General features: G+C 42.9%; 1 protein-coding gene across 1 annotated transcript in view; it reads left to right on the top strand.

Moving 5' to 3' along the window:
* Nucleotides 1-2515: 2515 nt before the first annotated feature.
* The window catches only part of LOC124000663 (E3 ubiquitin-protein ligase RNF43-like), a 150557-nt gene continuing 128477 nt past the window's right edge, over nt 2516-24595 (top strand). Inside the window, exon 1 of the mRNA XM_046307211.1 lies at nt 2516-4099. Within this exon, the coding sequence (XP_046163167.1) occupies nt 3860-4099 (240 nt within the window). The 5' untranslated portion in view covers nt 2516-3859. The remainder of the gene's footprint in view (nt 4100-24595) is intronic.

The raw sequence follows: 24595 nt of genomic DNA, 5'->3' as shown, positions 1-24595 counted from the left end.
TGTAGAGGTTTAATTAACATACTTTTTGATTGTGTTTGTTTCAATGGACAGGTTCAATGTTCAATGGACTCAAACTGCCATAGTGTCCACCAGACAACTCCCTCATACTCTCATTACAGCTACTACCAGGTAGGTTGAAATCAAACTGCTAGGCCTACTCATACAGCAGCATGTCGGTGAATCTGCCCAGTTAGATCTAAAATTCAATATGCATGGAAATATGGGGAGCATATAAGTCAAAATGTAATGCTTGAACATGAAATTGCGGGGCTTTTATGCATTGCTATGAAATTGATATGATTAATCCTGATTTCTAGCCAACCTGTCCTGTGGGGTTTTAGTATCATGGCAATCAAAACCAGGACTGGCAGAGCAGGGAAAACAAGGAGACCAAGAAGAGTGAAGTCAACTTGGACACAGTTTTCCAGATAGTGGACGAGCTGCACCACAGTTCCCCCAAAATACGCATGGTCAAACTGTAAACCCCAGAGCGCCAGCATCCGGTCCTGGCCACCTCTATATCATCAGGGCCCCAGCCCACCACCAATATCAACAGCTCACCATCTCTTCCCAGATTGACTCCTCTGTCAAATCCAGCTTCCTGCCTGGCACAATACTGATGGATGCCAGCACAGTGACTCCACGAGGGTCCATCATTATAACAGTCCCGGTGAACATGCCTTCTCAAGGAATTGCCATCATGGTCGGTGGTCATGCAGCTGATCAGCCAGTCAAGAGGGAGGAGGAACCTTTGCCTGTCGACGCCTATCAGAAGGTTATCTAGCCTAGCTTAGTAAAAACATGGTACATGGAGGCTATTATTCATCAAGAAACAAACCAGGGTACCTAAGCTCATCGTATAGTTTAATAATTTGAGGTTTAAAGAATTTAGAATTGTGAATGTAAAGAGAAAGCAAAGATACTCAGTCCATATTCCTTGGTTATATTATTTAAAAAAAACATGTATCCTATGGATGGTTATCAGGGATCCTGATGAACTCTGTTTTATAATAAGAGGTTGATCATGCTGCGATTTATCCCAGTGCCCTAAGGAAGCATCCAAGTACATCACCAAGGTGAAGGACGTAAAGGAGATCAAGGGGGTGGATGCAGAGGTCTGCAGTGTTCTACATGACGTTTCAGTGTTCTACATGACGTTTCAGTGTTCTACATGACGTTTCAGTGTTCTACATGACAAGTTTCAGCATCCTTGCAGAGGCATCTAGGTTTTTAGCTAAAATGTCCTGGTACTGGGTAAAGTTCACGATACCACCACCATATTTTACAGTAGGTATGGGGTTCTTTTCTGCAGATGCAACTTTCTTTTGATGGTGTGTGTGGCCAAAGAGCTTTATATCCATGTATTCAACAAATGTATATGCCTGGTGTTTGCTGAACGGCATTGGCACTTGGATTGAAACTACTGCTATGGTTAGATGAAAAGGAAAGTAAAGCTCTTTGGCCACGCGCACCAGTGAAGAGTTTTGCGTCGAAAGAACAATGCATATGCAGAAAATACCTCATCTCTACTGTAAAATATGGTGGATGTTATGGGGCTATTTTGCTTCTACATGTCTTAGGGCCCTTGTTAAGATCAACGGCATCATGAGCTTTACCAAATACAAGGAGGAAATGTTTGCCAAAAACCTAGTTTCCTCTGCCGGAGTGGATCTTCCAGCAAGACCATAACCCCAATTACATAAATGGTTAATTGGCCACAGAATCAACAGTTTGCAGTGGCAGTCTCAGTCTTCAGAATTGAACCCAATTTGAAAATCTGTGGTTTGAACTGAAGAGGGCAGTCCATGAGCACAGACAAAGGATATCAAGGGCCTGGAAAGATTCTGTATTGAGAATGGTTTAAGATCCCCCTCAATGTGTTCTCCAATCTCATAAAACATTTTAGAAAAAGGCTGTGTCGTTATCCTCGCAAGGGGAGTTTTTTTTAAAGAAGTAATTTCTTGTTAAACAATCTCTTTCTCTGAGCAATTCTATTAAGTTTGAATTTTATACTATTTTTTAATTTTTACATACACTATAGGATCCAATCATTTTGATAATCTACCTGCGGCCATACATAACAAGACTTATTTGTCTTTTTTTGTTTTTAGTTAAAACACAAGTAACCTTAATTTTTATTCCTTGTTTGTTTTAGTTTGACACCAAAAAGGGACATTTTTACATAATTTTGAAATGCAGAAAAGCAACAAATCTATTTTAACCTTGAGTCATGAAAAACATATCTTATCATTATTATGATTAAAATGTGATATAATTAATTAGATTTGCATTTCATTTATTGCATAATGTAGTTCTTTATATGGGGCCCTCAAAGGTGGATTGTCTACATTCCAGAATATTCGATCTAAACGAGGTCAAAAAGTGGCGCTTGGCTGTTACCAGGGTTGACCGCTTGAGGCCGCCCGGTGTCGTCTTTAGTGTCACTGTGTAGCTCATGCTCCACCCTCCGTAACAGGCAGTCAGCAGGTAGACAGTCAATGAAAGCCCAGGGGAGGGAGACTACGAGAGGCAGGCTTCGGGACTTCGCTTAATGTACAGTGTCTTTTTCTAAATTTTCTATGTTTTTTTTATGAAGATCAATAACAGTGTTTTAACGACTTGCGTTCCTTCGATTCTACATTTTTTTCTACATTTTCAGTATCTTCAGTAAATTACTGGAGTTTAGCGTATATATCTTTTTTCGGCAACCGCGGGAAGTATTTCGTTTCAGAATTGTTATACATTTCAGACGTGGTACTCGGGAAAAGAGACAACTTTTTTGGAAGGTGACAGGAAGAAAACCGATTTTAGATGCGTAACAACTTAAGCGGGCGATAGACATGTGAATGCGTCGGCTGCAGAAATGACACGTGATTTCTACTGCTAATTAATTAACTAGTTATAACATGCTATGTAAATAATTTCAACGGTTCCATTGGATTAGCTAGTTAAACATGTCAAAAGTCCGGAATGCTCCGTTGTCAACTTTATTGTTGCATTTTTGTCGAGATTTAGTCGCTACAGAGTTTATGAAAGTTACTATAGAATTTCCGTCGTTGTTAACTGTATGGTCGACTGTCATCTTGGAATCAGTCTTATCAACATCAATTTGACTTTGTTCATCTCGGTTTCTGAAGTTCAACAAACCTTGCCATTCGTTTGAAACCTGTAGGAATACAGTGCGGTGGGGATAGCCTACATTCACACATCCAGCGTAAAGAATAGTAGGGGGAATTGCTTTAGAGATACTTGTTGCATCTAGAGTCCGTCAGCGAGATTTTACTATTTTTTTCCTTGCTCTGGAAATGTGACATGGAATACCGGTAAATTGGATACATTTTTAAAACCAGACGTTACTGTAGCATGTTTATAGTGGGTTGGTCACATAATTAATTATCAACATTGTTGCAAAAGGTTTTTTGAAATATTGCCAGTGGTGGAATATTACAAGAGCCGGTGTTTTGGAAGTGTCCGGACTGAACCGACTGACAACTTCAACCTGCACGTTGAAAATGAGAACTGGGCTACTGTTTATCTCCTGTAAGGACTGGAGCTCGTGTTGTATGTGAAGAGTAAAATCAATAACTTTTTCAACTGGAACAAACTTTTAAAGCGGGGTAAGAATTAACCAGAAATCCACAAGAAATGCATCCACAAAGACAACATGGCAGTCAGTGAGCCTTAAAACGTTGGATTTAACCCTGTTTTTCGAATCGTTTTCACGGGTTTGTACATTTTAGAACCCACAAAAAGGAGGACCGTTGCTGGGCCATATATTTATTGTCCTGAATCAACTCCGGTTGTTGCCAGCTTTGAAGTCCACGATGTGCGGCCGGAGCCCGCCGCTGCAGCCGATCCAATGACCGTTCCCCAGCGGCGATTGGCCGGGCTCTGGCCGTGGCTGCTCATAGCGGCCCTGCAGGTGGTGTTCGGCCAGACGGGCCTGGAGCTGGCGGCGGCCGTAGAAACGGAGCGCTCGGCCCCCAGGGCTGTCATCAAGGTGACACTGCTGAGACACGAGCCCACGGGGAAGCCCATCACTCTGGAAGGGCTGTTTGTCGGAGGGAGCGCCGGCTCTGCAGAGGGGAAGCTCATGCAGGTATGTGTCACGGTCATATAGGTTTCCAGGTCCACCTGATCATGTGCAATGCAAGTCAAGTCCATACGGGCTACATTTTCTTGGTTAGCTATCAATAACTCTGTGGCAATAAGTTTAGCAAAGAGTCGTTATTGTGTTAAAATATCCCATGCATCTTTAATCAATTATGTTACATGAATTCAGTCCATGGATACATCTTGTGATATAGGCTGGCCTGGTAGTCCATTGGACTGTGGAGTATTGTTTCAGATTTGTATGCATTGCTTGGTACAGTATGTCACATTGTGAAACAACATCCTCCAGAGGACCACTTTAGGCATCTGTCCTGTCCGATCTGATGTTTATGGCTTGTTTTGACAAGATTTAATTTGACTGTTCTTGCCACCCTGATTCTTCACCTTGGCAGATTCACTGTGGCAAACTCTGATGTTAACACTGTGCCATATCCTAAACCACAAAACCCCCATGGCAGTGTTACATTTCAGGCCAACTTTTTTGTCATCTTGTTGTTGATCTCAGTCACTATAATGTAATAGGTTATTGAGCTGCTAGGCATATAACCCTTCGTTGTCACTCTGTCTCATATGCATGCTGTCTGTGTCAACCATAGAATTAGGAATTAGAATTGAATAGGATACCTATATCAACATTCCTCATTAACAACAGTGTTGACATATATATTTATAGGGCTCTATTTGTTTTAATTTTATCTTATTCCCAGTTGTCTTCCTCCTGCCTGCCAATAAAATACTGGTTAGAGGTGAGAGTGCCAATATCTCCACCCAAACCTTTTGTCAAGCTGATGGATTTGTAGAACCTAAATTATTAGGGACAGCCATGCCCAGAAGTTGCCAAAAAACTCCCTTTTTATTTTTTATTTTTTACTGAACAGTGTGATTAAATACCAAACAATGCATTCCATGCAAGTTCAACAGTTGAGATCAAAAGCTGCATTGTTAAGAAAAAAAATGTTAGCTTGCTCGTGCCCTTACTGTAAACAATGCATAATTCAAATGCTAAACGCATAGGCTTACATGTGGGCTATACTATAAATGTTTCTATTCTGCAAGCCATGCCAGTTCCTGCGCTCTCTGTGGTGCATAGTTTGGATTCATGCATGGATTAAAGTTGTTGGGGAACTAATGCAAGGTTAAGTCAATTTATTTCCAGTCTGAGAAGAAAAGGGGACGACAGATATGAGATGCATAGGGTCTTGTCTGTCCTCACTCACCAGGTGCATGAGGCATTTTGAATGGAGAACCAGATGCTGCAGATGGCCATAATTGATAAAGAATTAGCCTACACAGCCTTTTCCACAGGGAATGTCCAATATTAGACATAGCGGTGAAAATGATGACAGTAGATTAATTTAATATAAAATATATACTCAGTACGTCTAAGTATGTGCATGTGAGTGTGCTTGTGTGTGTGATGTTGATTTTTTTAGAGGTGTATTGCATAGCAGTGCTGCTGAAAAGATCAAAGGCATAAGTCAGCTTTCCTGGTCTTTGTTCATTTACATTGAGGCAATGAAGCCTTTCCTTTGCGCTGAGTGCTTCTTTGATATATCACCTTAGATATGAGTGATAACATTTGACCTGATTTTGAAGGAGTGGATTACAGTTTGAAAACAACACTGAGGTGTAGACCTAGGTCTGTCTGTCAGAAAGTGATTCCTAGATTACTGTTTTACTGAGGCTGCATCCCAAATGGCATCCTATTCACTATATAGTGCACCACTTTTGACCAGGGCCCATAGTTAAGTATACAGGGCTGATTCAGACTAAGGAAATGTATATCATTACGCCTTTCCTACTCTGCATCCTATTCACTATATAGTGCACAACTTTTGACCAGGGCCCATAGTTAAGTATACAGGGCCGATTCAGACTAAGGAAATGTAGATCATTATGCCTTTCTTACGCACTTCTCAGTAGTTTGTATTCAGACTTACCTTATGCAGGTGAGTAATGGGCTTTGCAGGCGTGGTTCCTTTGCTCGCGCTGAAAACATTTAATTCAACCAGGAAGAGAGGTAAACTAACGATGTAATGGAATGATGCAAAATGTTAGGAAACTAACTAGTCAGTGACAGTTATAAATGTATGTGGGTATAACTGATGGTGGCTACTGATAGTGGCCAATATTTAACACAATACAAATTCTCTAAAAAATAAATACAGTGAAAGTCTGGGCATATAATTAAAACATTCTAGAAATCATAAATCAACTCCGTAGGTTTGGCGATATACTGTCATTTTCAGAAGCCTATAGATTGGGTCCCCAAATTTCATCCCAAATTATAAGACCAGGATTTCAAAAACTTCCCTGTGGAAAAGGTGATATGTTGATATGCTTCAGTTTGCTGCTATATGACTGGTTTCCAGTGATCATTAGTGTGTGTGTAAAAGGTCAAATAGATCTAAAACAATTGTCATTTATATTTACAATCTCCTTATCCAAATGGCTTCCTCCTTTACTTATCAATTTGTAAATTACATTGCATGGCGAATGGTGTTATTTATAGGGGGAAAAAATAAATGAGATGTTGTTCCACTTAGAACCGACAGGTTGCTCGACCTTATTCATCGTTTCATCACTCGTAAAGGTGGTGGAATCAGAATAAGGAGCATCTGTAGACGTCCACCACACCTTCATTTCTTTCATCTTGACACCCAACGAATAGCGGATGAATAGCATGCTATTCTCATGCTTAAGTTCAAGGTTAGAATACACTTAGAGAGAAAAGCGCATCAAAAGGGAATTAATTTCCATTTACGCGAGCTTAACTCAGGTCGGAATTCCCCACATAGCGAATAAGGTGCTATTTAGGCTAGAGGTCGACCGGTTAATTGGAATGGCCGATTAACAATCTGTATTTTTGGGCATTGATTTGGCCGTTTAAATTATTATATATTTTTTTACACCTTTATTTTATCTATATTTGACTAGGCAAGTCAGTTAAGAACACATTCTTATTTTCAATGACGGCCTAGGAACGTTAACTGCCTTGTTCAGGGGCAGAACGACAGATTTTTACCTTGTCAGCTTGGGGATTCGTTTTTTGCAACCTTCCGGTTACTAGTCCAACGCTCTAACCACCTGCATGACATTGCACTCCACGAGGAGCCTGCGTGGCAGGCTGACTACCTGTTACGCGAGGGCAGCAAGAAGCCAAGGTCAGTTGCTAGCTAGCATTAAACTTATCTTATAAAAAACAATCAATCTTAACATAATCACTAGTTAACTACACATGGTTGATATTACTAGTTTATCTAGCTTGTCCTGCGTTGCATATAATCGATGCAGTGCATGTTAATTTCTCATCGAATCACAGCCTACTTCGACAAATGGGTGATGATTTAACAAGCGCATTTGCGAGAAAAAGCACTGTCGTTGTACCAATGTACCAAACCATAAACATCAATGCCTTTCTTTAAAATCAATACACAAGTATATATTTTTAAACCTGCATATTTAGTTAATATTGCCTGCTAACATGAATTTCTTACAACTAGGGAAATTGTGGAACCGTTCCATATTTCATTGAAAGGATAAACGTTTTGTTTTCGAAATGATAGTTTCCAGATTTAACCATATTAATGAACAAAGGCTTGTATTGCTGTGTGTTATTATGTTATAATTAAGTCCATGATTTGATATAGCAGTCTGACTGAGCGATGGTAGGCAGCAGCAGGCTTGTAAGCATTCATGCAAACAGCACTTTCGTGCGTTTGCCAGCAGCTATTGCGCTGTTTATGACTTCAAGCCTACCAACTCCCAAGATTAGGCTGGTGTAACCGATGTGAAATGGCTAGCTATTTAGCGGGGTGCACGCTAATAGCGTTTCAAACGTCACTCGCTCTGAGACTTGGAGTGGTTGTTCCCCTTGCTCTGCATGTGTAACGCTGCTTCAAGGGTAGCTGTTGTTGATGTGTTCCTGGTTCGAGCCCAGGTAGGAGCGAGGAGAGAGACAAAAGCTATACTGTTACACTGGCAATACTAAAGTGCCTATAAGAACATCCAATAGTCAAAGGTATATGAAATACAAATCGTATAGAGAGAAATAGTCTTATAATTCCTATAATAACTACAACCTAAAACTTCTCACCTGGGAATATTGAAGATTCGTGTTAAAAGGAACCACCAGCTTTCATACCAGCTTTCATTCTCATGTTCTGAGCAAGGAACTTAAACGTTAGCTTTCTTACATGGCACTTATTGCACTTTTACTTTCTTCTCCAACATTACTCCAACATTATTTAAACCAAATTGAACATGTTTCATTATTTATTTGAGGCTAAATTGATATTATTGATATATTAAGTTAAAATAAGTTTTCATTCAGTATTTTTGTAATTCTCATTATTAAATAAAAAATGGTCCGATTAATCGGTATTGTCTTTTTCTGGTCCTCCAATAATCGGTATCGGCATTTAAAAATCATAATCGATCGAATTCTACCCCTTAGTTCAGCTTGTTTGGACTGGTGCGCACACTCTATCCGCACTCGCTGGCGCACAACACACCATGGTTCGCTCAAGGGCCGATTCAGTTCGTACTGCAATCAGATTTTAGCTGGCTAATGTTAGCATTGCTAGCTATTTTTGACGAACTTGATGAGAGTTGCAGGCTCAAGGACATCAGAGTAGAGAGAGGGTGAGAGATCATATAAAGTTAATCTCATTTTAGTTCTGTGAGAGATACAGGCACGCTTCTCACACTTTGGTCTCAAACATACAGTTGAAGTCGAAAGTTTACATACACCTTAGCCAAATACATTTAAAATCAGGTTTTCACAAAGGTTTTCCTGACATTTAATCCTTGTGACATTTAATCCTTGTAATAATTCGCTGTTTTAGGTCAGTTAGGATCACCACTTCATTTTAAGAAAGTGAAATGTCATAATAATAGTAGAGAGATTATTTATTTCAGCTTTTATTTCTTTCATCACATTCCCAGTGGGTCAGAAGTTTACATACACTCAATTAGTATTTGTTAGCATGGCCTTTAAATGTTTTAACTTTGGTTAAACGTTTCGGGTAGCCTTCCACAAGCGTCCCACAATAAGTTGGGTGAATTTTGGCCCATTCCTCCTGACAGAGTTGGTGTAACTGAGTCAGGTTTGTAGGCCTCCTTGCTCGCATATGCTTTTCCAGTTCTGCCCACAAATGTTCTATAGGATTGAGGTCAGGGCTTTGTGATGGCCACTCCAATACCTTGACTTTGTTGTCCTTAAGCCATTTTGCTACAACTTTGGAAGTATGCTTGAGGTCATTGTCCATTTGGAAGACCCATTTGTGACCAAGCTTTAACTTCCTGACTGATGTCTTGAGATGTTGCTTCAATATATCCACATCATTTTCTTTCTTCATGATGCCATCTATTTTGTGAAGTGCACCAGTCCCTCCTGCAGCAAAGCACCCCCACAACATGATGCTGCCACCCCCGTGCTTCACGGTTGGGATGGTGTCTTTGGCTTTTCCTCCAAACATAATGATGGCCATTATGGCCAAACAGTTCTATTTTTGTTTCATCAGACCAGAGGACATTTCTCCAAAAAGTATGATCTTTGTCAATATAGGAATAATTTTACTGTGAATATAGATACTTTTGTACCTGTTTCCTCCAGCATCTTCACAAGGTCCTTTGCCTTTGTTCTGGGATTGATTTGCACTTTTTTCAGCAAAGTACGTTAATCTCTAGGAGACAGAACACATATCCTTCCTGAGTAGTATGACAGCTGCTGGTGTTTATACTTGCATACTATTATTTGTACACTTGAACGTGGTACTTTCAGGCGTTTGGAAATTGCTCCCAAGGAACCAGACTTGTGGAGGTCTACAATTTTGTTTCTGAGGTCGTGGTTGATTTCTTTTGATTTTCCCATGATGTCAAGCAAAGAGGCACGGAGTTTGAAGGTAGGCCTTGAAATGCATCCACAGCTACACCTCCAATTGACTAAAATGATGTCAATTTGCCTATCAGAAGCTTCTAAAGCCATGACATAATTTTCTGGAATTTTCAGGAGCTGTTTAAAGTTTCAGTCAACTTAGTGTATGTAAATTTCTGACCTACTGTTAACAAGACATTTGTGGAGTCATTGAAAAATGAGTTTTAATGACTCCAACCTAAGTGTATGTAAACTTCCGTCTTCATCTGTAGGTTACAATGTTGCTCAAAACATAAGTCCACCTCAAATGACCTCTTAGAATATCAGGCACATGCTGAAAATTACTTTTTCAAATAACTTTTTTTGTGGGGGAAGGATAATTAATGAAGAGGCAACACGAATGAACTTTGATCGCTTATTATAATGGTTTTATTTTAACAAGTCCTCAACTGGCTGCTTCATTAAATAGTACCCGCAAAACACCAGTATCAACGTCAATAGTGAAGAGGCTACTACGGGATGCTCGCCTTCTAAGCAGAGTTCCTCTGTCCAGTGTCTGTGTATTTTGCCCATCTTAATCTTTTATTTTTTTGTGGCCAGTCTGAGATATGGCTTTTTCTTTGCAACTCTGCCTAGAAGGCCAGCATCCCAGAGTTGCCTCTTCACTGTTGACTTTGAGATTGGTGTTTTGCGGGTACTATTTTAGTGAAGCTGCCAGTTGAGGACTTGTGAGGCGTCTGTTTCCCCAAACTAGACACTCTAATGTACTTGTCTTGTTGCTCAGTTGTGCACCGGGGCCTCCCACCCCTCTTTCTATTCTGGTTAGAGCCAGTTTGCGCCGTTCTGTGAAGGGAGTAGTATACAGCGTTGTACAAGATCTTCAGTTTCTTGGCAATGTGTCGCATGGATTAGCCTTAATTTCTTAGAACAATAATAGACTGACTAGTTCCAGAACAAAGCGTCTTGTTTCTGGCCATTATGAGCCTGTAATTGAACCCACAAATCCTGATGCTCCAGATACTCAACTAGTCTAAAGGACAGTTTTATTCCTTCTATAATCAGCACAACAGTTTCCAGTTGTGTTAACATAACTGCAAAAGGGTTTTCTAATGATCAATTAGCCTTTTAAAATGATAAACTTGGTTTAGCTAACACAACGTGCTATTGGAACACAGGAGTGATGGTTGCTGATAATGGGCCTCTGTACGCCTATTTAGATATTCCATAAAAAATCAGCCGTTTCCAGCTACAATAGTAATTTACAACATTAACAATGTCTACACTGTATTTCTGATCAATTTGATGATATTTTAATGGACCAAAGATGTGCTTTTTTTCATAAACAAGGACATTTCTAAGTGACCCCAAATTGTTTAACTGTAGTGGATATTATTTGGATATTATTTTTGAAGGTGTATCGTATCGTTTTAACAATATCGCAATATTATTTTTGCGCTAGTTTGCTGTACCTGAACCAAAACTCCAGTATTTTTCCTTTACAGCTTCTTAAATAGGGAGACAATTAGTTTATTCAGTTTTATTTACATGACTGAAGAACTCCTTTTCTCATGGCTCTCTCTTGTCCCTCTGCAGCAGACATATGGTAAGCAATATGTTTGGAACCTTTGGTTCGCAATTAAATCACAATATCGAATCATAATACTTATAGAATCGTGAGAATCACAATACATATCGTATCGAAGTATTGTGATAATATTATATTGAGATGTCCCTGGCAATTCCCGTGCTTTCCGATGTCCCGTGCTTTTTCACCTGCATTGTTTGCTGTTTGGGGTTTTAGGCTGGGTTTCTGTACAGCACTTTGAGATATCAGCTGATGTACGAAGGGCTATATAAATAAATTTCATTTGATTTTGATTTGATTTGAATTCCAAGCCCTAGTACGAAATGGCACCCTATACCCTATTTGGTGTACATCTTTTGACAATATAGGAAATAGGGTTCCGGTTCAGCCTCACCCTGTGCGATGATGTGTCTTTGTTGCAGTGCAGGGTAGTAGACCTGTTTAAACAGGCCTCTATTGCCTCTGAGCGCTGCTTTATGTTCACCGCTTTATGTTCCTGTCTTCCTTCCAGGGAAAGAGGAGATTGGGGGGGGCAGGTTTATAAAGGAAGAGGTTGTGTCTGTCCCTTTCTCTCTTTTTCACAAAAACGCCAACACACATTCCAGATTCCACAAAGTTCGTGACTTGTGTATCTGTTTTGTCTTAGACTGCTAAAAGCACAACCTATAGAGATATGAATTGTAATACCATTAATAGCTTGGATTCAATGAATAGGCTACACATATAACTGGTTTATCAAAGGTGTTTGTGTTTACATTGAAGTACTTCAGGGCTGAGTAGAGTGCAACAGCGCTGACTCTTCCAAGAGAGAAACACGGTCTTAGTTTTAGCCTAACTCACCTGTCCAGTATCCAGCAGCACTAGATAGATCTGTCTTTCTCTGTATCCTTCTCTTTTTTTGTCATCACTCAGGCGTGCCTGACTTGTAGCTCCTCAGGCTACTCTGAATTTGACTCTCTCAACCGTGGTGGAGCATGACAGCCAGTTTTCATAACCCACAGTAATTACACCTCTCTGGCCACGTTTGATCTTCTTAAGCATGTTGTTTCTCTGGGCCACAGGTTCTCGCTCTCTATTTGATCACAGAAGAAAAACAAGATCTGGCATGAGAAAAAATGAAGTTTTATTTGAGGAATTATCAAGCACCACAACCTTTGGGTTCTTTCCCATGGATATTTTTATTTTTACCTTTATTTATCTATGCAAGTCAGTTAAGAACAAATTCTTATTTTCAATGGCGGCCTAGGAACAGTGGGTTAACTGCCTTGTTCAGGGGCAGAATGATAGATTTTTACCTTGTCAGCTTGGGGATTCGATCTTGCAACCTATTGGTTACTAGTCCAATGCTCTAGCCACTAGGCTACCTGCCGCCCCCACCTCAGCCCCTCATATTTAGTTTTTATTTTCCGTTCTTTGTCTTGTATAGAATACAGTGTTTAGAATGTTATGATTTTCTGTTTGACAATACAGAGAAATCATTGTTGGTATTAAATGCCTGTCATATAATATTTGATCAACGTGAGCAGTGGGGGATGTGGGTGCTTTTCTTTTCCCTGATATACACTGAGTATACAGAACATTAGGAACACCTGCTTTTTACATGACAGACTGACCAGGTGAATCCAGGTGAAAGCTGTGATCCCTTATTGATTTTACCTGTTAAATCCACTTCAATCAGTGTAGATGAAGGGGAGACGACCGGTTAAATAAGGATTTTTATGGTCTTTAGACAATTAAGACATGGATTATGTATGTGTGAATAGGCAAGACAAAAGATTTAAGGCCTTTGAACAGGGTATGGTAGTGGGTACCATACTCATCGGTTTGTGTCAAGAACTGCAACGCTACTGGGTTTTTCACGCTCAACAGTTTCCTGTGTGTGTCAAGAATGGTCCACCACCCAACGCACATCCAGCCAACTTGATGCAACTGTGGGAAGAATTGGAGTCAACATGGGCCAGCATCCCTGTGGAACGCTTTTGACACATTGTAGAGTCAATGCCCCAATGAATTGAGGCTGAAAAAAGGGGGTGCAACTCAATATTAGGAAGATGTTCCTAATGTTTTGTACACTCAGCTGAAATAGAATGTGCAAAGCCAACACTTGTTGGTAATAAACAAACACAGCCACATAAAGGACTCTCTAACATGCTGTTTGCTATTCTTATCTCTTTCATATCCCTCAGTGTATTCAGGTCAGGGGACTATTGCCACATTTCCCCCTCAGAACTAATATCCAACGTTCTAATCTCTCTGGTAGGATGTCCTCAGGACACACACACTGCCTACATTGGCTGGCTGGCCTGGCTTGGCTCAGGCCTGTACTGTATGTTTGGACGACTCGAGCGGTCAGGAATTTTGACTCCCTCTCTCTGCCTTTCCCGCTACAACGCCAGTCGAGTGGCTACGGAGGGCCAGCCTGTGGAGGAGAAGAAGAAGTGAAAAGGTTTCTGGGATAACTTTGAACTTGAAATGAAATCCTGCTGTCTTCTGGGCCCAGTGGAAAGGAGGGAGAGGAGGAGGTTACGCCTGCCGCACCTCCTTTTGAAGTTAATCCTCTGATGGGCTCTCTGTCCAATTAAAACAAGCTAAATGGTTTTAAAAGGGCTATTTTTTTCCACTAAGTCCCTTTAGAATTCTTCTTTACTCTCTCCTCTGTCGAGGGCTTTGTCCTAGTGAAAGGTCAGATTGACCTTTGTGAGGGCCCACAAAAACATCAGGTATAATTGGGGCAGGCAGGGCACTAGACAGTGCATACTTGTTAACTCTGCACCACTGTATGGCAAGCAGGCTTTTCATCCCTTCCTTCCTAGCCTGATGATCCCTGGGGAGGCCCTGTTTCTCAGCCACCTCTCTCCTCAGACCAGAGGAGTCCCAGTGTAGACCACTATCTCTCTCTGTGGCCAGCAGGCAGGCAGTCTTACCTAGCCCAGAGAGAGAGAGGCTTGGCCTGTCAGGTTGATAGTTAGTGGGCTGGGGATGAGAGGAGGAGGGGGAAGGGGGGGGCTGAGGGAGAAGAAGATCAAAGTGTGTGTTCAGTTAAAAAAACATGAGCTGGGATGATTAAAAAAGGAGTCTGTTTACTCTGCACTTCCGATACACACCCAGCTCCCCTCCTTTCCCCGCCTCATGGATTTCCTGTCCGTATTTCCTCCCTCTCCTTTCCTATCTCCCTGGATGTGATAACAGCTCTCCAGGGCTCCTCATCTCCTCACTATGCTGCCCTGGTGGGATGAGCTGTTCTATCTGGGGGCTGGGCTGGCTGATTTCTTCTGGCTTTAGACTCACCGCCTCACTGACTGTCCTCTGGATGTGTGTGCAGTCACTGTGCACACCATAGCCATAGAATTACTTGCACAGACATCCATTAAATTATCTCAGGGATTTTATCCATTCTAGTATTTCTATTTCTATGGTGTGCACAGCCTTTTGTTGTCATCTATCTAATGAGTAATGTTGACATTGTCATGATCGTCGTATGGAATGGACCAAGGTGCGGCGTGGTGAGCGTACATTTTCCTTTATTTGCAAATGTCGCCAACAAAACAATAATACAACAAAAACGAACGTGAAGCTCCGTAAGGCTACACATGCACAAACGAAGACAATGACCCACAACTACCAAAAGGGAAAAAGGCTGCCTAAGTATGATTCCCAATCAGAGACAACGATAGACAGCTGTCCCTGATTGAGAGCCATACCCGGCCAAAACATAGAAACAAACAACATAGAATGCCCACCCCAAATCACACCCTGACCTAATCAAATAGAGAAATGAAACCGCTCTCTAAGGTCAGGGTGTGACAGACATATCGATTTCTTTGAAGCAAATTGTGTATCATTTGTTTATAATGCATTCTATTACACTTATAGCAGGGATGTACATCTTTCCCTTTCAAGACAATTCAATACGTATCTACAGTGCCTTTAGAAAATATTCATACCTCTTGACTTATTCCATATTTTGTTGTGTAACAGCCTGAATTCAAAATGGATGAAATAAATAAAATAATTCACCCATCTATACAGAATATCCAATAATGACAAAGTAAAACATGTTTTTAGACATTTTTGCTAATTGATTGAAAATGAAATACAGAAATATCTAATTTACATAAGTGTTCACACCTCAATACATGTTAGAGTAACCTTTGATTACAGCTATGAATTTTTCTGGTTAAGTCTCTAAGTGCATTGCACACCTGTATTGTGCAATATTTGCACATTATTCTTAAAAAAAAAATCTTAAACCTCTGTCAAGTTGGTTGTTGATCATCACTAGACCATTTTCAAATCTAGCCATATATTTCCAAGCAGATTTAAGTCAAAACTGTAACTCTGCCACTCAGGAACATATAGGGCTTTAGGTTCATCTGGTGTTAAGACAGTGCTAGTGTCAAACGTTGGTTTAGTTAGTTTGCAATTTCGCAATTGGCGCACTGGCAATTTCCAGCCGTAACGCCAGGTTCGGCAATTTACCTGTCTTACAGTTGAAGTCTGAAGTTTACATACACATATGCCAAATACATTTAAACTCTGACATTCCCTGTCTTGGGTCAGTTAGGATCACTACTTTATTTTAATAATGTGAAATGTCAGAATAATAGCAGAGATAATTATTTCTTTCATCTTTTATTTCTTTCATCACATTCCCAGTGGGTCAGAAGTTTACATACACTAAATTAGTATTTGGTAGCATTGCTTGAAATTGCTTATCTTGGGTCAAACGTTTTGGGTAGCCTTCCACAAGCTTCCCACAATAGGTTGGGTGAATTTTGGCCGAGCTGGTGTAACTGAGTCAGGTTTGTAGGCCTCATTGCTCGCACACGCTTTTTCAGTTCTGCCCACACATTTTCTATAGTATTGAGGTCAGGGCTTTGTGATGGCCACTCCAATACCTTGACTTTGTTGTCCTTAAGCCATTTTGCCACAACTTTGGAAGTATGCTTGAGGTCATTGTCCATTTGGAAGACCCATTTGCAACCAAGCTTTAACTTCCTGACTGATGTCTTGAGATGTTGCTTCAATATATCCACATCATTTTCTTTCCTCGTCTATTTTGTGAAGTGCACCAGTCCCTCCTGCAGCAAAGCACCCCCACAACATGATGCTGCCACTCCCGTGCTTCACAGTTGGGATGTTGTTTTTCGGCTTGCAAGCCTCTCCCTTTCTCCTCCAAACATAATGATGGTCATTATGGCCAAACAGTTCTATTTTTGTTTCATCAGACCAGAGGACATTTCTCCAAAAAGTACTATCTTTGTCCCCATGTGTGGTTGCAAACCGTAGTCTGGCTTTTGAATGGCGTTTTTGGAGCAGTGGCTTCTTCCTTGCTGAGCGGCCTTTCAGGTTATGTTGATATAGGACTCGTTTTTCTGTGGATATATATACTTTTGTCCCTGTTTCCTACAGCATCTTCACAATGTCCTTTGCTGTTGTTCTGGGATTGATTTGAACTTTTCGCAGCAAAGTACATTCATCTCTAGGAGACAGAACGTGTCTCTTTCCTGAGCGGTATGGCAGCTGCGTGGTCCCATGGTGTTTATACTTGCGTACTACTGTTTGTACAGATGAACATGGTACCTTCAGGTGTTTGGAAATTGCTCACTAGGATGTGCAAGACTTGTGGAAGTCAACAATTTTGTTTCTGAGGTCGTGGCAGATTTCTTTTGATTTTTCCATGATGAGACATGGGAAAACGAGGCACTGAGTTAGAAGGTAGGCACTGAGTTAGAAGGCAGGACTTGAAATACATCCACAGGTACACCTCCAAATTATGTCAGCCTATCAGAAGCTTCTAAAGCCATTAACGGCGAAGTGCAAAATCGATGTCAAAGCTGACGTGCATACCTATATAACGTAAGTAGATTACGTAATGACGCCTTGAAAAATACAGCGCTACACAGAACAAAAACGGAAAAATAATTACGCGCACACTTCCAACAACTAAACAAGTTCAAGTTGAGCAGTCATTTGAAAGAGTAAGACAATTTCAGCGAGACAACTCAAAGGTGAAATCCATTAAAGCCAAGATAATGGAATTCATTGCCCTTGACAATCCACCGTTCTCTGTCGTGGATGATGTTGGCTTTCGCCGACTGGTCGAGCACCTCGAGCCCCGGTACACACTAGGTGCTATTTTTCAGATGTTGCCCTACCGGAGTTACACAGTTTTGTTGAAACACACATTCATGAGCTACTTGCTATGGGTGTCACCGCTATTAGCTTCACGACTGACATTTGGACAAGCGATGTCAGCCCCATGAGCATGCGGAGTCTGACAGCACAGTGGGTCGACGAGGATTTCCTACTGAGGAAAGCTGTATTGCATGCTCATTAATGTGCTGATTCTCATACCGCTGCTGCCATTTCAATGGTATTTGAGAACATGTTTGAAACTTGGAAACATAAACACACTCCCAGCTCCATTCGAACAACTGACTGGAGAAATAAGCTCATCAACTGCGTCTGCAGCAGACGTGATACCCTCTGTCATGGCATTGATACGCCTGGTCGTCAAAACTGCCGACAATGACCGCAGGGTTAAAATTTGCACAAGTACTCAGCTGTGAACAAGCGATTCATTCTCTCTGAGTTTCTTTACTGTGTCGCCACCATGCTTGATGCTAGGTACAATGACCGCTACTTCTTTAACAGGCATTCTCTCTGAGTTTCTTTACTGTGTCGCCACCATGCTTGATGCTAGGTACAATGACCGCTACTTCTTTAACAGGCATTCTCTCTGAGTTTCTTTACTGTGTCGCCACCATGCTTGATGCTAGGTACAATGACCGCTACTTCTTTAACAGGCATTCTCTCTGAGTTTCTTTACTGTGTCGCCACCATGCTTGATGCTAGGTACAATGACCGCTACTTCTTTAACAGGCATTCTCTCTGAGTTTCTTTACTGTGTCGCCACCATGCTTGATGCTAGGTACAATGACCACTACTTCTTTAACAGGCATTCTCTCTGAGTTTCTTTACTGTGTCGCCACCATTACATTTACATTTAAGTCATTTAGCAGACGCTCTTATCCAGAGCAACTTACAAATTGGTGCATTCACCTTATGACATCCAGTGGGACAGTCACTTAACAATAGTGCATCTAAAACTTAGGGGGGGTGAGAGGGATTACTTATCCTATCCTAGGTATTCCTTAAAGAGGTGGGGTTTCAGGTGTCTCCGGAAGGTGGTGATTGACTCCGCTGTCCTGGCGTCGTGAGGGAGTTTGTTCCACCATTGGGGGCCAGGGCAGCGAACAGTTTTGACTGGGCTGAGCGGGAGCTGTACTTCCTCAGTGGTAGGGAGGCGAGCAGGCCAGAGGTGGATGAACGCAGTGCCCTTGTTTGGGTGTAGGGCCTGATCAGAGCCTGGAGGTACTGAGGTGCCGTTCCTCTCACAGCTCCGTAGGCAAGCACCATGGTCTTGTAGCGGATGCGAGCTTCAACTGGAAGCCAGTGGAGAGAACGGAGGAGCGGGGTGACGTGAGAGAACTTGGGAAGGTTGAACACCAGACGGGCTGCGGCGTTCTGGATGAGTTGAAGGGGTTTAATGGCACAGGCAGGGAGCCCGGCCAACAGCGAGTTGCAGTAATCCAGACGGGAGATGACAAGTGCCTGGATTAGGACCTGCGCCGCTTCCTGTGTGAGGCAGGGTCGTACTCTGCGGATGTTGTAGAGCATGAACCTACAGGAACGGGCCACCGCCTTGATGTTGGTTGAGAACGACAGGGTGTTGTCCAGGATCACGCCAAGGTTCTTGGCGCTCTGGGAGGAGGACACAATGGAGTTGTCAACCGTGATGGCGAGATCATGGAACGGGCAGTCCTTCCCCGGGAGGAAGAGCAGCTCCGTCTTGCCGAGGTTCAGCTTGAGGTGGTGATCCGTCATCCACACTGATATGTCTGCCAGACATGCAGAGATGCGATTCGCCACCTGGTCATCAGAAGGGGGAAAGGAGAAGATTAATTGTGTGTCGTCTGCATAGCAATGATAAGAGAGACCATGTGAGGTTATGACAGAGCCAAGTGACTTGGTGTATAGCGAGAATAGGAGAGGGCCAAGAACAGAGCCCTGGGGGACACCAGTGGTGAGAGCGCGTGGTGAGGAGACAGATTCTCGCCACGCCACCTGGTAGGAGCGACCTGTCAGGTAGGACGCAATCCAAGCGTGGGCCGCGCTGGAGATGCCCAACTCGGAGAGGGTGGAGAGGAGGATCTGATGGTTCACAGTATCGAAGGCAGCCGATAGATCTAGAAGGATGAGAGCAGAGGAGAGAGAGTTAGCTTTAGCAGTGCGGAGCGCCTCCGTGATACAGAGGAGAGCAGTCTCAGTTGAATGACTAGTCTTGAAACCTGACTGATTTGGATCAAGAAGGTCATTCAGAGAGAGATAGCGGGAGAGCTGGCCAAGGACGGCACGTTCAAGAGTTTTGGAGAGAAAAGAAAGAAGGGATACTGGTCTGTAATTGTTGACATCGGAGGGATCCAGTGTAGGTTTTTCAGAAGGGGTGCAACTCTCGCTCTCTTGAAGACGGAAGGGACGTAGCCAGCGGTCAGGGATGAGTTGATGAGCGAGGTGAGGTAAGGGAGAAGGTCTCCGGAAATGGTCTGGAGAAGAGAGGAGGGGATAGGGTCAAGCGGGCAGGTTGTTGGGCGGCCGGCCGTCACAAGACGCGAGATTTCATCTGGAGAGAGAGGGGAGAAAGAGGTCAGAGCACAGGGTAGGGCAGTGTGAGCAGAACCAGCGGTGTCGTTTGACTTAGCAAACGAGGATCGGATGTCGTCGACCTTCTTTTCAAAATGGTTGACGAAGTCATCTGCAGAGAGGGAGGAGGGGGGAGGGGCGGAGGATTCAGGAGGGAGGAGAAGGTGGCAAAGAGCTTCCTAGGGTTAGAGGCAGATGCTTGGAATTTAGCGTGGTAGAAAGTGGCTTTAGCAGCAGAGACAGAGGAGGAAAATGTAGAGAGGAGGGAGTGAAAGGATGCCAGGTCCGCAGGGAGGCGAGTTTTCCTCCATTTCCGCTCGGCTGCCCGGAGCCCTGTTCTGTGAGCTCGCAATGAGTCATCGAGCCACGGAGCGGGAGGGGGAGGACCGAGCCGGCCTGGAGGATAGGGGACATAGAGAGTCAAGGGATGCAGAGAGGGAGGAGAGGAGGGTTGAGGAGGCAGAATCAGGAGATAGGTGGGAGAAGGTTTGAGCGGAGGGAAGAGATGATAGGATGGAAGAGGAGAGAGTAGCGGGGGAGAGAGAGCGAAGGTTGGGACGGCGCGATACCATCCGAGTAGGGGCAGTGTGGGAGGTGTTGGATGAGAGCGAGAGGGAAAAGGATACAAGGCAGTGGTCGGAGACTTGGAGGGGAGTTGCAATGAGGTTAGTGGAAGAACAGCATCTAGTAAAGATGAGGTCGAGCGTATTGCCTGCCTTGTGAGTAGGGGGGAAGGTGAGAGGGTGAGGTCAAAAGAGGAGAGGAGTGGAAAGAAGGAGGCAGAGAGGAAAGAGTCAAAGGTAGACGTGGGGAGGTTAAAGTCGCCCAGAACTGTGAGAGGTGAGCCGTCCTCAGGAAAGGAGCTTATCAAGGCATCAAGCTCATTGATGAACTCTCCGAGGAACCTGGAGGGCGATAAATGATAAGGATGTTAAGCTTGAAAGGGCTAGTAACTGTGACAGCATGGAATTCAAAGGAGGCGATAGACAGATGGGTAAGGGGAGAAAGAGAGAATGACCACTTGGGAGAGATGAGGATCCCGGTGCCACCACCCCGCTGACCAGACGCTCTCGGGGTGTGCGAGAACACGTGGGCGGACGAAGAGAGAGCAGTAGGAGTAGCAGTGTTGTCTGTGGTGATCCATGTTTCCGTCAGTGCCAAGAAGTCGAGGGACTGGAGGGAGGCATAGGCTGAGATGAACTCTGCCTTGTTGACCGCAGATTGGCAGTTCCAGAGGCTACCGGAGACCTGGAACTCCACGTGGGTCGTGCGCGCTGGGACCACCAGAGTAGGGTGGCCGCGGCCACGCGGTGAGGAGCGTTTGTATGGTCTGTGCAGAGAGGAGAGAACAGGGATAAACAGACACATAGTTGACAGGCTACAGAAGAGGCTACGCTAATGCAAAGGAGATTGGAATGACAAGTGGACTACACGTCTCGAATGTTCAGAAAGTTAAGCTACGTAGCAAGAATCTTATTGACTAAAATGATTAAATGATACAGTACTGCTGAAGTAGGCCAGCTGGCAGTGGGTGCGTTGTTGACACTACACTAATCAAGTCGTTCCGTTGAGTGTAATAGTTTCTGCAGTGTTGCTAGTCGGGGGCTAGCTGGCTAGCTAGCAGTGTTGTTTACGTTACGTTGCGTTAAAAGAACGACAATAGCTGGCTAGCGAACCTAGAAAATCGCTCTGGACTACACAATTATCTTAGCTAAGTAGCTAGCTACGATCAAACAAATCAAACCGTTGTACTGTAATGAACTGAAGTGAAAATGTGATACTACCTGTGAATGCGACCGGGTAGTTGAGTTCTATACAGACGCCACCATGCTTGATGCTAGGTACAATGACCGCTTCTTCATTAACAGGCATTCTCTCTTTACTGTGTCACCACCATGCTTGATGCATACATTCTACATATGGTGGTCCCGGGACAATAACCGCTACTTCATTAACAGGCATTCTCTCTTTACTGTGTCGCCACCATGCTGGATGCTAGGTACAATGACCACTACATCGGTCATCTGTATCTCGTTTTTTGGCAAGGAATATTTCGGATATCGGTATTGGCCAAAAAGGTCATATCAGTGCATCCCTAGCAAAAATGGCTTGTTTTCCGTTTTTATTTCTTCAAAACCGAAGCGCTCCCTTAGGCCAACTATAATGAAGGCTGGTTCAACAGCAGTGCGTATCTTTTTTATGCTGACAACGTCTGTGGTGCACTTGCCAAAACATCTTGTGGCGATAAGTGAATACGATCTGATCCTTAAAATGGTTCTGATTATGTTCATAAGACATAGGCCTATTTGGGAGCCGTATAACGGTGAGTGGACATTCTCCCTTATATTGGATCTTTGTCCAGCTACTGTGAAAAGTTTGGATGTGTGTAAAACCCTCCGTAGTCTGCGTTGTTTTAATATTATATGCCCACAGGGAAAAATGATGGTGCCTGTAAGTGTGACAAAGTTTATTTTAAAACAAGTTTGAATCAGTGATGTTCAGGTTGGAAAGTCGAGGCTCTAGAAAGATGCCCGAGTTCCGAGTTGGATGACCGCTCAAAAAAGAAATATCCCAGTCGGGTCTATTTTTCTTGAACACACTGAAGTCTGAGATTTCCCAGTTGTTTTGAACACGGCATTAATCTCAGCGGACGGGTCAGCAACTCTTTCCTTTCCTCCGGTGAGAATAGCCAGACTGAGACTGATGGAGAAACTCGAGTCGCACCGCAATTCCTGTTGTTCCTATGACCAGAGAAAGTGAAATAGTCCTTGATATTAAAATAAACATGACAAGCTGCTAATAATAATAAAAACACAGGTCTATCGATACACTTGGCTACTCATTCATTCTAGGTGCAGCGCGACTGGGAGTCGGGAGAAGGTGTTTTCTGTTTTGTAATAGTGTTGAATAAAAACAGTGACAGTGCTGAATAAAACACTCAACTTGAAATTGCTCATAAAAACAGCAGCTCTTTGCCATATTCTTCGACAGTCTCTCTCTGGTCATGTTTTTAAAAGTTGAAAACTCACGTAGGCTAGTATTAAACTTGTAGGCACGATGATTTGAGCTATTCGCAGAGATTGGCCACTGCAGTTGGTGCACTCGGTTTAGCAACAGATCTTCAGGTCCACCGGGTAGAGTATGGGTGGAGTATGTCTTTTCAGAGAAATGAAATGGTTCAAAATGGGAACACGTTGCCTACCTCATTTCCCTTTCCCTTGTGCTCAGGGCTTCTGAATCAAGTGCACCTACCTCCAAAAGCACAACGAATAATAATGAAAAAGGAGAGCAAGTCTTTATCGTTGGCGTTTTTACATAAATTTTTAATGATCGACTGGGAATACCCTGAAGATCGACCAGTTGGTGACCACTCTAAGTTTTTCTCTAAAGTGCTGTTGTTTGGGGATAACATTTTTTGTTTTTAATGCGCTTACTAAAACATCTTCATCTGGATTGGTAACAGATAGTTTTGTTCCAACTTCATATTTAAATAGCAGAGAAGTAGACGAAGTTGTCATACCCTCTTCTAACTTTTTGTCTAACTTGTAGGAAAAGTGGTCAAAGTGTCAATTGTTCATGACAAGTTACAGAAAATGTTGTTGATGCGGTTACAAAAACAACTGTAATGTTTGATTGGTACCAGATAATTCTGTTCCAATTTCAGATTTGAATAACAGGGGAAGTAGACCAAGATGTCATATCGTCTAACTTTTTATCTAAGTTGTTGACAAATTGGTCAAAGTAGCTGATTTGTGTAGTAAGGAACAGATGGAGACAGAGTGTGTCCCATCCGATACTGCAGTCTGATAACAAGACGATGACCCCGCTCCTTTATCCTGTCTGTCTCCCAGGGCATCTGATGCCCTTGCCTTCCCGGACTAACGCTTTAGCGATCTCTCTCTATCCCTGATAGTGAGTCCTGTCTCGTCATGTCTCGTCCCCGTTCCACTGGGGCTGGCTGGCTGTACTGTTGAGATGTTTCTCAGGGCAAAGGGTACAGACAAAGGGGAAACATGGCAAATCTCCAATGCAGCCATTTTTATTTGGGCAAAGTCCCTGCCCAACTTCCGGAAATTTCTGAAACCCTACCACTTCAAAGAGTATCTTAAATAATCCCACTGCACCCCCCCCCATCCCACCCCACCTGGCCTGGAATTCCTGAATGTGTTTGCGTCTGTCAGGCCCATGTTATAAAACACATTTTCCCCTCCTTTTTCATGTCTCTCCCCACGCAAAAAACACTGAAGGCTTCCATCACTCTTCCTGACTGTCCTGTACACAAGCACACACACAGGCACATACAGGCACACAAA

Source organism: Oncorhynchus gorbuscha, linkage group LG16 (genome assembly GCF_021184085.1).
Source record: "Oncorhynchus gorbuscha isolate QuinsamMale2020 ecotype Even-year linkage group LG16, OgorEven_v1.0, whole genome shotgun sequence".
Lineage (NCBI taxonomy): Eukaryota > Metazoa > Chordata > Actinopteri > Salmoniformes > Salmonidae > Oncorhynchus > Oncorhynchus gorbuscha.
Note: the sequence above shows the minus strand (reverse complement) of the source record. Positions and strands in the feature narration are given on the sequence as shown.